At 45.9% G+C, this 18,044-nt stretch overlaps 1 protein-coding gene across 1 annotated transcript in view; it reads left to right on the forward strand.

Moving 5' to 3' along the window:
* arhgap39 (Rho GTPase activating protein 39) overlaps positions 1-18,044 on the forward strand; it is a 561,273-nt gene extending 543,229 nt beyond the window's left edge. Inside the window, exons 11-13 of the mRNA XM_059971678.1 lie at positions 166-335; positions 1,858-2,098; positions 17,779-18,044. Of these exons, the coding sequence (XP_059827661.1) occupies positions 166-335; positions 1,858-2,052 (365 nt within the window). The 3' untranslated portion in view covers positions 2,053-2,098; positions 17,779-18,044. The remainder of the gene's footprint in view (positions 1-165; positions 336-1,857; positions 2,099-17,778) is intronic.

Here is an 18,044-nt window from a genome sequence, read left to right on the forward strand (position 1 = left end):
ACAAGCAGGTACATGGGTGTACCTAATAAAGTGGCCTCTGAGTATATGGATCAGTGAATTTGTGGAACCTGGTATCTGTATGCAGCTGATGATACTGAAACCTGAAAATAGACTGAAGTGGGATTTCCTCACCTCGTTCTCTTTCTCTGTGACACTTTCTGACAGCTTCGTTGTTGAAATTGTGGTATCGTGAACTGGAGGATCCACTCATCCCACACGAATTTTACGAGCAGTCAATCACTCACTATGAGAACCCGGAGGCAGCCATCGCAGTTGTCCACTCCTTGCCCAAGCTCAACCGCCTAGTCCTCGGTTACCTCATCCGGTTTCTCCAGGTAAAACCACCCAGCCCTGAAGCACACCCTCAAAGTGGTGGGAAAACTCCATGGGTCAGGCAGCATTTACAGAAATAAATACAGTCAATGTTTCAGGCTAAGATGCTTCACCAGCACTGGAAAGGAAGGAGTAAGAAGCCAGAATAAGGAGGTGGGGGGGAGGGGAAGAAGGACAGGCTAGAATGTGATAGGTTAAACCAGCCGGATGAAGGAGAGCGGATGAAGTAAGAAACTGGGAAGTGATAGGTGGGAAAGATAAAGAGCTGGAGAAGAAGGCATCAAATTGGAGAGGAGAGTGGACCATGGGAGAAAGTGGGGGGGGGGGGGGAGGTGATAGGCAGGTGAGAAGAAGAGGTAAGAGGCTAGACCCGACCCTTAATGCGGCCATTTGCCCAGCCAAAGAACCACAACCATCACCCACTAGCATTGCAAGTTTCTGGTTAAAACAACTTCCCTTATCTCAAAATTCAGAGATATGGAGTGCTAAAGCTCACCAAAAGGCCTTTTGGTCTATATAGTCCATAGGGAACTATTACTCTGCCTATTCCCTGATGCACCATCAATAACTCTCCGAGACGTGAGGCAAGATATGGGCTTTTTTTGGCTGGAAGAAAGAACAAGCAGCAATTGACCACCTCACTACATCCTGGAGACTGAGGGCAGGGCTCAGGCTCCAATCGCCTTTATACCGGGGTCCGTGGGAGGAGCCACGGGAGCGGTCAGCGGGGGGGGGGGGGGGGGGCGTGTCCAGACAGGTATATCTAGTTCACCACACTCCCATTGACATGCACCCAGACCAGAGCCCTTCATATGCCTCTCATCCATGAACTTACCCAAACTTCTTTTAAATGTTGCAATCGACTCTGTACCTACAATTTGTGCTGACAGCTCATTCTACACTCACACCACCCTCTGAGTGAAGTGGCAGTGCACCTTGTAAATGTGCTCATTGGTGAGCAGTTTTGGGCCTTTAATCTGAGGAAGAATGCGCTGGTATCAGAGAGAGTCCAGAGGATGTTCATGAAAATTATTCTGGGAGTGAAAGGGTGAACTTATGTGGAGAGTTTGATGGCTCGGGGCCTGTAGTTGCTGGAACTTAGAAAAATGAGGAGGGATCTCACTAAAATCTATCAAATTTTGAAAGGCCAAGATAGGGTGGGTGATTCTAATAATGGGAGAATCTAGGAGCAGAGGGCACAGCCTCAGAATAGAAGAGTTTCCCTTAAGAACAGAGATTAGGAGTAATTGCGTTGGCCAGAAGGTGGCAAATCTGTGGAACACATTACCACAGACGACTGTGGAGGCCAAGTCATATTTAAAATAGAGGTTGATAGGTCCTTGATTAGTAAGGGTGTCAAAGGTTATGAGGAGAAGGCAGGACAGTGGGGTTGAGAGGGGTAATAAATCAGCCTTGATTGAATGGCAGAGCACACTCGATGGGCCAAACTGTCTAATTCTGTTTCTATGTCTTATGGTCTTACTAATTGTGTTTTCCCCTCTCTCCTCGACCACTGGCAATCAGATTTTTGCCCAGCCAGCTAATGTCTCTGTTACCAAGATGGACGCCAACAACCTGGCAATGGTCATGGCGCCCAACTGTCTGCGCTGCCAGTCCAACAACCCCAGGATAATATTCGAGAACACTCGGAAAGAGATGTCCTTCCTGCGAGTGCTGATTCAACACCTGGACACAAGTTTCATGGAAGACGTGCTATAGCGAGGCCAGTTCACCAGTCAGAGCAGAAGAGATCTCATCAACAAACGTACAAAGATAAGCCTTGTATAAAAATGTGTCTGCATTTGTTTATACCGAATTGAGGTCTTCTTGCCAGTCCCTTACTGGTTGGTGTTGTCTAAATTATAAAAAAAAAGGGAAAAATGGAAAAAAAAAGTATTATATGTACATTTTGATGCTGGTTTTGAAGCTGCTTTATTTGTTCTCTGTGTATGATGCTCCCATCCAGGTCCATCGCCAACTGTGGCACACTTTACTAATAGTTTATTTTTTAGTTTAGCATTCGTACTTGGGTTTTTAAACCACTTTATAAAGTAACTTTATTTTTATAGCATTTAATTATACAGGGCTAAAGCAAAACAAAGGACACCCTTCATGTGGAGAGATGCCCTCATTCCATTTTCTTCACTGTTAATTCTTCCATTCCACATGTTCTGCTGTGAATTTTAGCTGAGATTATTCTAAGCCTTATGTCGTTCCTACCCTTACTTGTACAAAGTTCAAGGTATTGGACTTTTATTTTTTAAAGAGAATTGGTTCATTCCATTTGTTCAATCTAAATAATCTGGAACTTCTCTCGACCAAGTATGAATTTATTTCTGGTTTGAGTTTCTGGTAATGGAGCATTGCCCCTGTGAGGTGCAACTCCCATCGGGTCTGGTAGTCTGTCCACTCATGTTTATGTCCAGGGGCCTGATTCAGAGATTTCAGGGTTAGGCTGTTGGAGAGAATGCAACACTTCCTTGTATTAATACTGATTATTAGGAATTGGGCATAGGTATAAATTCTGGGCCTATAACTCATTCACTTGCTTATCATGAATGAATTCTACATTTTATAAGAAAATGGTTACTTGCAATGTCCTCCCTGTGTTTAGTTGGGAAAATAACATTCCACAGACTTCTAGAACAGAAAGTAACTGATAGAACATTGAACATTACAGCACAATCCAGGCCCTTCAGCCCATGATGTTATGCCAACCTTTTAGCCTACTCTAAGATCAATCTAACTCTATTTTTCTATCATCCATGTGCCTATCTAAGTGTTTCTTAAAAGTCCCTGCTGTATCTGCCTCCACTGTTAGTCCTGGAAGGGCATTCTGTTAAAAAAATGACCTCTGACATGCCCCCAGACTTTCTTCCAATCACCTTAAAGTTATACCACCTTGTAGTAGCCATTTCAGTCTTGGGAAAAAGGTGCTGGCTGTCTAGTCTGCATATGCCCACGAAGTTGTGCTGACTTTTTAAACTTACTCCAAGGTCAATCTTACCCTTACCTCTTAGGTTTCTGCAACTCTCCTTCAGGGGGTAATCCCACCCTGGTGTAAGCAAGAAGACCACTGTATGTGCAGTGGGCCACAGATCCTTGTTTTCAGAATATTGATCAAATCTGATTTCTTGACTTACATATAATTGTAATGGGGGGATCATGTCAGGACTTATCTGAGCAAATGTGTACACACATTTTCAGCTGTGGAAGTGGAGGTGAGTTCAAAGGTAGCCAAACAAAGAATTAGCAGGGTTATGGGTAGAGTGTAGTGGAGTAGAATGATGGATTGCTCGTAAGGAAACCTGGTATAACTCAGTGGGCTCCTTCCATACTGTAACCATTCTGATTATCTAAGGACCCACCCTAAAATCCCCATCCAGCCTAAAAATCCTCATCTTCGCTAATATCCCCACCCACCCTAAAATCCCCATCCTCCCTAAAATCCCATTCACCCTAAAATCCCCATTCACCCTAAAATCCAGATCCTCCCTAAAATCCAGATCCTCCCTAAAATCCCATTCACCCTAAAATCCCCATTCACCCTAAAATCCCCATCCTCCCTAAAATCCCATTCACCCTAAAATCCCCATCCTCCCTAAAATCCCCATCCTCCCAAAAATCCGCATCCTCCCAAAAATCCCCATCCTCCCAAAAATCCCCATCCTCCCAAAAATCCCCATCCTCCCAAAAATCCCCATCCTCCCTAAAATCCCCATTCACCCTAAAATCCCCATCCTCCCAAAAATCCCCATCCTCCCAAAAATCCCCATCCTCCCTAAAATCCCCATTCACCCTAAAATCCCCATCCTCCCTAAAATCCAGATCCTCCCAAAAATCCCCATCCTCCCTAAAATCCCCATTCACCCTAAAATCCCCATCCTCCCTAAAATCCAGATCCTCCCAAAAATCCCCATCCTCCCAAAAATCCCCATCCTCCCTAAAATCCCCATCCTCCCAAAAATCCCCATCCTCCCTAAAATCCAGATCCTCCCAAAAATCCCCATCCTCCCTAAAATCCCCATCCTCCCTAAAATCCAGATCCTCCCAAAAATCCCCATCCTCCCAAAAATCCCCAGCCTCCCTAAAATCCCCATCCTCCCTAAAATCCCCATTCTCCCAAAAATCCCCATCCTCCCAAAAATCCCCATCCTCCCTAAAATCCCCATCCTCCCTAAAATCCCCATCCTCTCTAAAATCCGCATCCTCCCAAAAATCCCCATCCTCCCTAAAATCCCCATCCTCCCTAAAATCCCCATTCACCCAAAAATCCCCATTCACCCTAAAATCCCCATTCACCCTAAAATCCCCATCCTCCCAAAAATCCCGATTCACCCTAAAATCCCCATCTTCTCTAAAAATCCCCATCCTCCCTAAAATCCCCATTCCCCCAAAATCCCCATCCTCCCTAAAATCCCCATCCACCCTAAAATCCCCATCCTCCCTAAAATCCCCATTCCCCCTAAAATTTCCATTCACCCTAAAAATCCCCATTCACCCTAAAAATCACCATCCACCCTAAAATCCCCATCCACCCTAAAATCCTCATTCACCCTAAAATCCCCATCCTCCCAAAAATCCCCATCCACCCTAAAAATCCCCATTCACCCTAAAATCCCCATCCTTCCTAAAATCCCCATTCACCCTAAAATCCCCATCCACCCTAAAAATCCCCATTCACCCTAAAATCCCCATCCTCCCTAAAATCCCCATTCACCCTAAAATCTCCATCCTCCCTAAAATCCCCATCCTCCCTAAAATCCACATCCTCCCTAAAATCCCCATTCACCCTAAAATCCCCATTCACCCTAAAAATCCCCATCCACCCTAAAATCCCCATCCACCCTAAAATCCTCATTCACCCTAAAATCCCCATCCTCCCAAAAATCCCCATCCACCCTAAAAATCCCCATTCACCCTAAAATCCCCATTCACCCTAAAATCCCCATCCTCCCTAAAATCCCCATTCACCCTAAAATCCCCATCCACCCTAAAAATCCCCATTCACCCTAAAATCCCCATCCTCCCTAAAATCACCATTCACCCTAAAATCCCCATCTTCTCTAAAATCCCCATTCACCCTAAAATCCCCATCCTCCCTAAAAATCCCCATTCACCCTATAATCCCCATTCACCCTAAAATCCCCGTTCACCCTAAAATCCCCATCCTCCCTAAAATCCCCATTCACCCTAAAATCCCCATCCACCCTAAAATCCCCATTCACCCTAAAATCCCCATCCACCCTAAAATCCCAATCCACCCTAAAATACCCCATTCACCTTAAAATCCCCATCCTCCCTAAAATTCTCCATTCACCCTAAAATCCCCACCCACCCTAAAATCCCCATCCTCCCTAAAATCCCAATCCACCCTAAAATACCCCATTCACCTTAAAATCCCCATCCTCCCTAAAAATCCCCATTCACCCTAAAATCCCCATCCTCCCTAAAATCCCCATTCACCCTAAAATCCCCATCCTCCCTAAAAATCCTCATTCACCCTAAAATCCCCATTCACCCTAAAATCCCCATCCTCCCTAAAATCCCCATTCACCCTAAAATCCCCACCCACCCTAAAAATCCCCATTCATCCTAAAATCCCCACCCACCCTAAAAATCCCCATTTATCCTAAAATCCCCATTCACCCTAAAAATCCTCATCCTCCCTAAAAATCCCCATTCACCCTAAAAATCCCCATTCATCCTAAAACCCCCATCCACCCTAAAAATCCCATTCACCCTAAAACCCCCATCGACCCTAAAATCCCCATCCACCCTACGATCTACATCCATTCCCAAATATGAACCATCCTATCTGAATACCCGCTTTCCCATCCTAAATATCCCCTTCCCTAGACACACTGCAGGCTTCTTGAACCAATACTAGAAACCAACGTAGGTCCTTTCTTTCTGTGTGATTTTAGCCATCCACTTTAGCTTTCCCATTTTTACCTTTTCTGCCCACCCTCATCTGAAAACTACTTCCCCCACCCCACACTCTAACATGGTGGCTTGGATTGTAAAGCCAGACGTTCCTGCAGAAAGTTGGACCAGAATTTGGGCTTTGGGCTCAGCTGGCCCCTATCTGTCATGACCACAGTGGTTCTGCTGCCTGAACCAGCTCAGGTGGACACTGACTATAGCCTAGAGACCTATGAGTACATTGTGAATTTTGTCAAGATTTGGGAGTTGGACCTCCACTGTTGATGCGCAGTGAGTTTGTGCCTATGAGACCCATGAGTACATTGTGAATTTTGTCAAGATTTGGGGGTTGGATCTCCACTGTTGATGCCCAAAACAGTTAAGGAAAGCAGAGATTGCCACCCCTAGATTGAAAGACTTTATCTTTATCATCAGCTATCATGGATCACCTGAGTCCTACCTTCCCTATTCAGCCATTCTAAAGTTCAGCTGTGCCTTTTGACAGTCGGTGTGAGGCCTTCTAACCATGGAGGTTGAAGCAATCAGGCACTGTTCCGCAGAAAATGTCGAGTAAATATAACTGAGGGAAGTCTTCTGCACCTTCTCAGCCCAGCCCGTTTCTGACGTGAATTATATGTCTAATTGTCTGTCACTTCAGGATTTCATTGGATGTGGCCTGCAGGAGACAGAGACCGTCCAACAGCACCCTGTGATATGTTACCAGTCATTCAGGTTCTAGACAAGAGACACTTGTTTTTTTTCTTTGTTACACAGAGATGTGCAGACGTTCCTCATGGGGCCTCTGTCACCAGCATTGATATCAAAAAGTTGCATGATGTACTGACATTTGAATGCTAAAATCACTTTGCTGTTCTCCGACCCAGTAAGGCACCTGTACCGGGCCACTGAGCTGAATTATTCCCCATATCCCAGTGGGTGCCATGGTAACATAGCAGTTAGCATGACTCTATTACAGAGTTTTCAGTTCAGTTCTGACATCCTCTGTAAGCAAGTCTGTACGTTACCTCCCATCTGAGTGTGGATTCCCTCCGGATGCTCTGGTTTTCTCCCACAGCCTAAAGGTCATTAATTGATCTTTGTAAATTGACCTTTGAAGAGGTGAGGGTTAAGTCGGTGGGTTGCTGGGCAGCATACCTTGTTGGGCCAGAGGGCCTGATCTGTGCTATATCTCTAAATAAATAAATCTAGTCTGCTATTCGGCCATAAATGAGGTCATTCAACCCATCATGTCCATGCTAGTCACCCCATTTCCCATACCCCAGTTCCTCCATTTATAGAACATAGAACAGTACAGTACAGTGCAGCCCCTTCGGCCCACAATGCTATGCCGACCATGTAACCCACTCTAGAACTTGCCTAGAAGTTCCCTGTCACATAGCTCTCTTATTTTCTAAGCTCCATGTATCTATCTAAGAGTCTCTTAAAAGACTCTATTGTATCCACCTCCACCACCGTCGCTGGCAGTAAAAAACTTACCCCTGACATCCCCCCTGGACCTACTCCCCAGCACCTTAAAACTGTGCCCCCTCGTGTTAGTCATTTCAGCCCTGGGAAAAAGCCTCTGACTATCCACACGGTCAATGCCTCTCATCATCTTGTTCACCTTTATCAGGTCACCTCTCATCCTCCGTCACTCCAAGAGAAAAGGCCAATTTCACTCAACTTATTCTCATAAGGCATGCTCTCCAATCCAGGCAACATCCTTGTAAATCTCCTCTGCACCCTTTCTATGGCTTCCACATCCTTCCTGTAGTGAGGCGACCAGAACTGAACACAGTACTCCAAGTGAGGTCTGACCAGGGTTGTCTCCACCCACTTCTGATGTCCCAGGTTCAGTTTCAGATGCAGATCCAGATCACATGTACATTGAAACATAAAATTAAGTCTGTTGTTTGGATTAACAACTAACACACCTGCAGATGTGCTGGACGCAGCTTACATGTATCACCGCACATTCTGATGCCAACGTACCATCCCTATAATGCTGGGCAGAACAACACAAATCACAAGAAGTGACAAAACAGCAACACCCAATGCAATACGGAGTCCTCTGTTCTCAGCACAGGCCATCTTCAGCCTCCAGCCTTACAGACATTGGACCTCAGCTTGGGAAAGTAACTAATGAACTGTCTGCTAGAAAACTCTGGGCTTGGGATACAATGTTCTCACTTCCACATATTTCTGAATTAATTTTATAAAGCTTTCTGCAGATATGGGAAATCCAGAGAAACACACACAAAATGTTGGAGGAACTCAGGGCAGGCAGCATCTATGGAGGGGAATAAACAGTTGACATTTTGGACCACCAGGACCAAATAATTTGACGACACAATTCATCCGATTGTAGCACTGTCCCTCAGCAGCACCGAGCCAGAACGCCCACTGAGTGGTTATCTAGTGTGTCAAGTCTGGACTTCACACAGAGAGGACAGCCTAACATCTCAGATTCAAATTTATTATCAGTGACGTAAGCCATGAAATTTGCTGCTTTGTGGCAGTGGTACAGTACAAGTTCAAGTTTATTGTCATTCAACCATACACATGTATACCTTCAACTGAAACAACGTTCCTCTGGACCAAGGTGCACAGCACAGTACATACAACTCAGGCACAACACATAAAGTCATATTACATAAATATATAGTTACATAAAGCCTGGAGGAAGAAACAGTTCTTGAGCTAATGCTCTAGTACCTCCTGCCTGATGGTAGGGGGTCAAAGGGATTGTGGGACAGATGGGAGGGATCCTTAGCAATGCTAAAGCCCTGCATACACAGCATTCCTGATAATATCTCAGATGGGTGGAAGAGAGACCCCAATGGTCCTCCGTGCAATAGTTTAAAATATTATTATAAACTACAATAATAAATGTATAAAATTGAGTAAGTTGTGCAAAAAGGGAGCAAAATAATGAGGTAGTGTTCATGGGTTCATTGTCTGTTCGGAAATCTGATGGTAGAAAGGATGAGGCTGAGAGGTTAAGTGTGTGTCGTCAGGCTCTTGTGCCTCCGGTTGCCACATAGCAACAAGTTTCATGACATACTGGTGATATTAAACCTGATTCTGATTCTCCCTCCTGATGATAATAGGGCAAAGAGTGTGTCCTGGGTGGCAGGGGTCCTTCATGATGATTTTGAAGATGTCCTGAATGCTGCCCCTGATGGAGCTAACTGAGTTTGCAACTTACAGCAGCTTTTTCCAATTCTGTGCAGTGGCCCCTCTATGCCAGGCAGTGATGAAACCAGTCACAATGCTTTCCACGGTACATCAGCAAAAATTTGCAGGCTTTGGTGACATTGTTTTAGAGTGGTCACCTTCTAAAACAGGGTAAGACTCTAGTGACACAGAAAGGCATTGGTCACTGTCCACTCATTTAAGGTAACAATAATGAAGAATCACTTACAGCCCTACCAATACAAAACAATAACCTGCTTCCACACAACTAATAGCAGAGAAAGAGAGACTTGGCCATGGTGGCGTTTAAGCTGTACATGAGTCTTCCCCCACTTCCTATCATCTTTTGCAACCACCATATTCTTCTAATCCTTTCTTCCTCAGGTATTTTTTTTTTCCATCTTAGCCTTAACTCTCCCTGTACAAAGTGTCCACATCTCTGACTGGAGTAACAGCACCTCATGTTCCACTTGGGTCATCTACAGTCTGACAACATGAACATTGCATTCTCCAATTTCAGGTAACCTGCACCCCCCTCCCACCCCGTCCTCCTGATCTCCTACATCCCAGTTCCTCCTACACCCACCCCAGCTTCATCACCCTGTTTCTTTCCCCTTTTCCTCTGACTGTGTCTGCCCATCACCCACTGGATCCCTTTCTCACACTGTTCCCATCTGCCCTCCACTGCTCCCTCTTTGGTTCCATCTTCCACCTTCCTTTCCCATCAGATTCCACCATCTGCAGTCCTTTGTGGCACCCCCACCTCTCATCCTATTTCTACTCTCCCTTCCTCTATCTGCCCATCACCCTTCTCACCTGGATCCACCCATTACCTGCCAACTATTGCTCCATCGCTTTCTCCCACCTCATTATACTCACTATCTCCACTCTTATCTTCCAGTCCTGATGAAGAGTCTCAACCTGAAATATCAACTCTCCATTTCACTGCTGACCCACTGAGTTCCTCCAGCACCTTGTTTCGAGTTCCAGGTTCCAGAATATGTAGTCTAGTGTGTCCCCGACCTGTCCTGATGCTAACACTTTAATCACTGGCTTTAACCAAATAACCTCTGAAGCTTTGCATCTTGGCAGCAAAATATACATTTAATATACATTTCATAGTTTACACGTCCAATCTTCTAAACAGTAGATGGGAAATTAGCCAACATTGACATGTTTAAATGCATGTGCATTGTACATCCTAGCCACAAACATTCCGTAAATCATCGTATTTAAAATATTTATAAATTGTCCTATCTCACAAAGCATCCTGCTTGAGAACAACCTGCGATTACAGAGAGGGATTTACAAGTGCTGCATTTTCTTTGGTAAAATACAAGGATTTATTGGACCTGCCTCTCTGTAAAGCATCCTCAACAACAGTCTACAGCTGTAGGATTCTGAGATTGTGGAGGTGACCGAACAGCGCTCGGGGCACCCATCTTCTCAGTCTCCGAGAGTTCATTTGGGAGCCTAACCCACAGGGGCACCCATCTTCTCAGTCTCCGAGAGTTCATTTGGGAGCCTAACCCACAGGGACACCCATCTTCTCAGTCTCCGAGAGTTCATTTGGGAGCCTAACCCACAGGGGCACCCATCTTCTCAGTCTCCGAGAGTTCATTTGGGAGCCTAACCCACAGGGACACCCATCTTCTCAGTCTCCGAGAGTTCATTTGGGAGCCTAACCCACAGGGACACCCATCTTCTCAGTCTCCGAGAGTTCATTTGAGGCCCCAACCCACAGGGACACCCATCTTCTCAGTATCCGAGAGTTCATTTGGGAGCCTAACCCACAGGGACACCCATCTTCTCAGTCTCCGAGAGTTCATTTGGGAGCCTAACCCACAGGAACACCCATCTTCTCAGTCTCCGAGAGTTCATTTGGGAGCCTAACCCACAGGAACACCCATTTTCTCAGTCTCCGAGAGTTCATTTGAGACCCCAACCCACAGGAACACCCATCTTCTCAGTCTCCGAGAGTTCATTTGGGAGCCTAACCCACAGGGACACCCATCTTCTCAGTCTCCGAGAGTTCATTTGGGAGCCTAACCCACAGGGACACCCATCTTCTCAGTCTCCGAGAGTTCATTTGAGGCCCCAACCCACAGGGACACCCATCTTCTCAGTCTCCGAGAGTTCATTTGGGAGCCCAACCCACAGGGACACCCATCTTCTCAGTCTCCGAGAGTTCATTTGAGGCCCCAACCCACAGGGACACCCATCTTCTCAGTATCCGAGAGTTCATTTGGGAGCCTAACCCACAGGGACACCCATCTTCTCAGTCTCCGAGAGTTCATTTGGGAGCCTAACCCACAGGGACACCCATCTTCTCAGTCTCCGAGAGTTCATTTGAGGCCCCAACCCACAGGGACACCCATCTTCTCAGTCTCCGAGAGTTCATTTGGGAGCCTAACCCACAGGGACACCCATCTTCTCAGTCTCCGAGAGTTCATTTGAGGCCCCAACCCATAGGGACACCCATCTTCTCAGTATCCGAGAGTTCATTTGAGGGCCCAACCCACAGGGACACCCATCTTCTCAGTCTCCGAGAGTTCATTTGGGAGCCTAACCCACAGGAACACCCATCTTCTCAGTCTCCGAGAGTTCATTTGGGAGCCTAACCCACAGGAACACCCATCTTCTCAGTCTCCGAGAGTTCATTTGAGAGCCTAACCCACAGGAACACCCATCTTCTCAGTCTCCGAGAGTTCATTTGAGGCCCCAACCCACAGGGACACCCATCTTCTCAGTATCCGAGAGTTCATTTGGGAGCCTAACCCACAGGGACACCCATCTTCTCAGTCTCCGAGAGTTCATTTGGGAGCCTAACCCACAGGAACACCCATCTTCTCAGTCTCCGAGAGTTCATTTGGGAGCCTAACCCACAGGGACACCCATCTTCTCAGTCTCCGAGAGTTCATTTGAGGCCCCAACCCATAGGGACACCCATCTTCTCAGTATCCGAGAGTTCATTTGAGGGCCCAACCCACAGGGACACCCATCTTCTCAGTCTCCGAGAGTTCATTTGGGAGCCTAACCCACAGGAACACCCATCTTCTCAGTCTCCGAGAGTTCAGTTGAGAGCCTAACCCACAGGAACACCCATCTTCTCAGTCTCCGAGAGTTCATTTGGGAGCCCAACCCACAGGGACACCCATCTTCTCAGTCTTCGAGAGTTCATTTGGGAGCCTAACCCACAGGAACACCCATCTTCTCAGTATCCGAGAGTTCATTTGAGGGCCCAACCCACAGGGACACCCATCTTCTCAGTATCCGAGAGTTCATTTGAGGGCCCAACCCACAGGGGCACCCATCTTCTCAGTCTCCGAGAGTTCATTTGGGAGCCTAACCCACAGGGACACCCATCTTCTCAGTCTCCGAGAGTTCATTTGGGAGCCCAACCCACAGGGACACCCATCTTCTCAGTCTCCGAGAGTTCATTTGGGAGCCCAACCCACAGGGACACCCATCTTCTCAGTCTCCGAGAGTTCATTTGAGGGCCTGGAAACAAACTACAGGTTGTGTTGTCAAATTTCTTGTACTGCAGCCAGGAGCAACCAAGAACTTTTTTATTAGTGACTGAATTTCCTAATCTCTAAAATAAGGTTTTAAACAAAATAAAATTATTAAAAGTTACACCAAAAATGCTGGGGGACTAGCAGGTCAGGCAGTATCTACAGAAAGGAATGAACAGTTGACGTTTTGGGTCAAGATCCTTCATCAGGACTCAAAATTATTAAAACATTAAATACAATAAAATTTTCTCATGGTCAGAGGTTTTGTGTTCCAGATACTTGGACAAAAATACATGGATTGACAGAAGAGTTTTTTTTATCTTTTGGACGTGGCCTTTACTGATGTCTCGGATGGACATAACAAACTCGTAGGGACGGTTTAAAGAGAAGAGGGGAATTTTGTTTTTCATTTGTAGTAGTCTATTCATCCCATTTATCACCAACGGGATCGAACTGAGTGCTTTTCATAAACATTTCATAGGACCCTGGGTGCAAAGCCACACACAACCAGGCTGGGTACTGACACAAATGGGTTTTTATCTCAGTCCAGTAGGTTCATGGTTACGAAGAGAAGTTTCTATACCAGATTTGTTCATTACACTGAATTTGGGTTCCCCAGCTGGTTGAAACAGATTTATGTCACTAGATACAAGTCTGATTACTTAGCCATTCTGTAACTGGGCTCTGTCGTGCCCAGGGTGCCACTCTGAACAATATTTACAGTATCTCAGCACATTTCACGTGGTTCTTATCTCAGCACATCTTGCTGGGCACAAGCTGCGTACTGCATTACTGTAGCACTAAGTGTAATGCTTTTTCAGCGTGAGCAATCTGTGTTCAATTCCTGCCGCTGTCTTTAAGGAGTTTACTCATTCTCCCTGTGACTTTGTGGGTTTCCTCCAGGTGCTGCAGCTTCCTCCCACAGTCCAAAGGCATATGAGTTAGGGTTAGTAAATTATTCACAAGGGGTGTAATTAGGTGGCATGGGCTCTTTGGGCTGGAAGAGCCCATTACCCAGATTATAAGTGGCTGCATCTTACAAAGCATCCCACTTGAAATGGCCTGAGATCACAGGGAGGGATATACAAGAGCTGGGGTTTTCTCTCATCAAGTTCAAGGATTTATTGGACCTGCCTGTCTGTAAAGCATCCTCAGAACAACAGTCTACAACTGTGAGAGTCTGAGAGTGTGGGAAAACGACCCAGCGATGCTCAGGGCACCCCATCTTCTCAGTCCCTGAGAATTCATTTGAGGGCTTTACCCACAGGACTTGGAAACACACTGCAGTTTGTGTTGTCAAATTTCTCATAGCACAGCCAGGAGCAGCCGTTAGATAAACCTCCCAGCCAGCGGCACATTGCTGGCATTCACAGCGCACTGCCGGGAACAGATACTGTCGAGATCCACCTTCCTGAAGCTCCATCAAATTGTGAGTTTTGATTTCTTGTTGATAGGCATATCTGAAGATTAAGGCCCTGAGTTTGGGTATCAACACAGGCTGGGGCCAAGAGGTAACCAAGGACTCCCAGACTGGAGACAGGAGACACTGAAGATTTGTTCTTGTATCTTACTAACTCGCTGCCCCAGCTCTCTCCCAAAACAAAGGAGGCCCTCTTCTCATCTATTTGCCCCACCCTCAGTTTGCATTAGACTAGAACCAGAGGTCATGGGTTAAGGGTGAAAGGTAAAATATTTAGTGGAAACCTGAGGGGAGCTTCTTCACTCAGAGGATGAAGAGCATGTGGAATGCGCCACCAGCAGAAGAGGTGGATGTGGGTTCGATTGCCACATTGAAGAGAGGTTTGGACAGGTACTTGGACGGGAAGGCGAAGGTCAGTTCAGCACAGACTAGATGGACTGAAGGGGCTGTTTCTGTTCTGTAAGGCTCTGTACGTACCCAGGTCCACTGTGCCCCACTAGGGAGCAATATCCCTTCTGCTCACAGCCTCTGGGACACAGATTAGCAAGGGTGCTGATGACTACGGGAATCCAGCTCGCTGACCCAGTTTTGATGGCCAGAGTTTCCACCTGATCCAACAGGGACCTCTCGGTGATCTCCTCATCGTCCACAGAAGTCACTCTGCCCGGCAGCAGGAGTGGCGGCCCTTGAAGTAGCCTTACCCGTCCCATATTCCAGTGCAAAGGAGCTGCAACAAAGGAACTACAATTACAATAAGGTACTCGGGCAAATCCCCACAGCTCCCAAGTATTTTGTCCTTGTGACATTTGGCTTGGGCATCAGAGTGAACCATCTGCCCCAAGCTTAAACTTCATCAGCTTCATACATCAAAACAAGCAGTGAAATCAGGATTGTGCTGGGGGCAGCAGCAAGTGACACCACACTACTGGTTCACACAGCTCACTAACCCGAACCCGAACGTATATGGGATGTGGGAGGAAGCTGGAACGCCCAGAGGAATTCTGCACGGTCACAGGAAGAGGGTACAAACAGCGGCAGGAATTGAACTCCGATCTGAACAGTGACTGTGCCACCCACTGGAGTCCTGCTGTTTGCTTCTTGTCCATTACCAAGAGTTCCACTGCTCTCAGGTGTGACACATTACTGTCCTCTTCAGAGTAACTTCAATTAGCCCCAAGTAACAGGCCTAAATAACATGGATGAACAGTACTTTCAATACATTCCAAGTAGTATTTCATCTCATTTAGGTAGTGTTTTAGAAAAATTGAGCACAATTGGAAATAATGACAAGCAGAGATTATGTGAGTAATAACCCTATGGAAATTAGGAGACATGATATCTATTGAAATTCATTACAACAAGAATGCTTTTAAAAAACTCTTCATAAATATGCAGTGTGACAATTGATATTTGGAGCACTTTTTGATACAGAGATACTTACAGAGTAATTTCCTTTGAACTTTGAACTTCCCTCCATTAACAGTCCTGGTGTTTACAGTGACTGTGACAATGCATGAATTGCCAATTTGATGAAAAATTTTGACTATCACATCAAAGTAGTTTATTTGTGTACATAAACACTCAAAATATCCTAAAGGCTGGGAAAATATACCAACAATAACACAACCACACAGACAGTTAGAACTCCTGTGGCCCCTCACACTGAGAGGGCAGAGCCCAGCCTGAAGCAGATAAAAGCTCTTTTAACGGCTCCCCCAACCCTTTACGTCACTTGCTCCTTCCCCTTATCTTCACCACGTTCCCATGTCGTCACCGTCTGTTTTCACAGCCGCGTTTACAGCAGTAATCACCTCTCCGTTGTTGCGAGGAGCACACAGAGGCAGTCCTCACCCCGCAGCTGGACAGCTCATCTGAACAGCTGCTGGCAGGGAGTGTCAGCAGAGTTAGAACACAGAACTTCGGCCCACCATGTTGTGTCTATCTTTTAACCTACTGTAAGATCAATCTAATCTTCCTCCCCCTATGTAAAGAAAATACCTCTGTCAGCCTTTGTTACTTTCCTCCAACATTTTAAAAGTATGTCCCCTCATTTTAACCATTTCTACCCTAGGAAAAAGTCTCCGGCTGTCCACTCAATCTATGCCTTTTATCATCTTATACACCTCTATCATCACCTCTTATCCTCCTCCGCTCCAGGGAGAAAAACCCTCAACCTACGTACAGTACATAAGACATGCTCTCTAATCCAGGCAAATCTCCTCTGCACCCTCTCTAACATTTCCACATCCTTCCTTTAGAGAGGTGACCAGAACTGATTACAATATTCCAAATGTGGTCTCACCAGAGTTTTATGGAGCTGCAACATTACCTCACGGTTCTTGAACTCAATCCCCTGACTAATGAAGACAACCATTCCATATGGCTTCTTAGCAACCTATCAACCTTCTCAGCAACTTTAAGTGATCTATGGACATGGAACTGTTCCTCCACACTGCCAAGAATCTTGCCATTAACCCTGTACTCTGCCCTCAAGTTCGACTTCACACTTTTCCAGATTGGTCTCTAGTTGCCACTTCAGCCCAACTCTGCATCCTGTCAGTGTCCTGTAGGAACCAATGGCAACTTTCCACACTATCCATATCTCCAACCAATCACCCTTCCACTTCCTCATCCAAGTCATTTATAAACATCACAAAGAGCAGGGGGTTGCAGAACAGATCTCGTGCAGAGCACCATTGGTGATCAGTTGTTAAAGAGTTGCTGCCTCAAGCACCTTAATGCATGAAGGGATGGGGTTGCGCAGATGGAACCCTGTTATCACCCATTCTTCACGCCATGGGGTGTCCGATCTGAAGTGTGTTTGTGTCAGATCTTCCTATCATCTGTGTGTTTTGTAGCAGGTGGACAATGGTTTCATACTGCTAATGGGACCTGCCTGGCCCAGGACCACAGCTGCCTGCTTCCATTATTCAGGTCTGTGCACGGCCGCCGATTCTGGGTGTGAACACACAGTGTGCCGAGGGGCAATTGGGAGACCTTGTTTTCTCTCCCACTGAGATGCAGCATTGCCAAATGGTTTGCCCCCTCAGAGGACACAGTCCTAATGGGGGCCAATAGGATTAGTAGGTCACCACAAATAATGTGGGCCGAAGGGCCTGTTTCTGTGCTGTACAACTCTGTGACCCTCGTCTTTTAATGTATAAAACAAGTATAACATCTCCTCACAGAATAATCGTGTAAAGAAAATGAAGGTTTCTCAACCCACGGGAAAGCACATGAACAATTACCTGCATGTAAGGGCATTTTTTAAGGAGATTCGGATTATACAGTACATGTACCTTTGTAAATGTTTTGTTGTTTAATTTCACTGTAAAGTTTCTCCAATTTTATATGTTGACTTTGAAGAATTGAAATTTATTATTTATTAAGACAGATGTCAGCAGAAATACAGAGGGGTTGGCGAGGAGATATTCGATCTGCAGCTGCTCCCAAGTTGATGGTGGCCAGGGGTGTTCAGGCACAGTGCTTGACCTTCGAGCTGAGGTTGGAGAGGGCTGAGGGGGTTTAAAGCAACGTGTTGTGTCAGCCAGACTCTGTAATTAGAACACATGGAAATGTAGAGGCTCCATGTTGTGTGAATAATGAATAAACAAGTTAAGAAAGCCTTGCTTTGTTCAACTTCAAGTTATTGCCAT

This window comes from Hypanus sabinus, chromosome 6 (assembly GCF_030144855.1).
Source record: "Hypanus sabinus isolate sHypSab1 chromosome 6, sHypSab1.hap1, whole genome shotgun sequence".
Classification (NCBI taxonomy): Eukaryota; Metazoa; Chordata; class Chondrichthyes; order Myliobatiformes; family Dasyatidae; genus Hypanus; species Hypanus sabinus.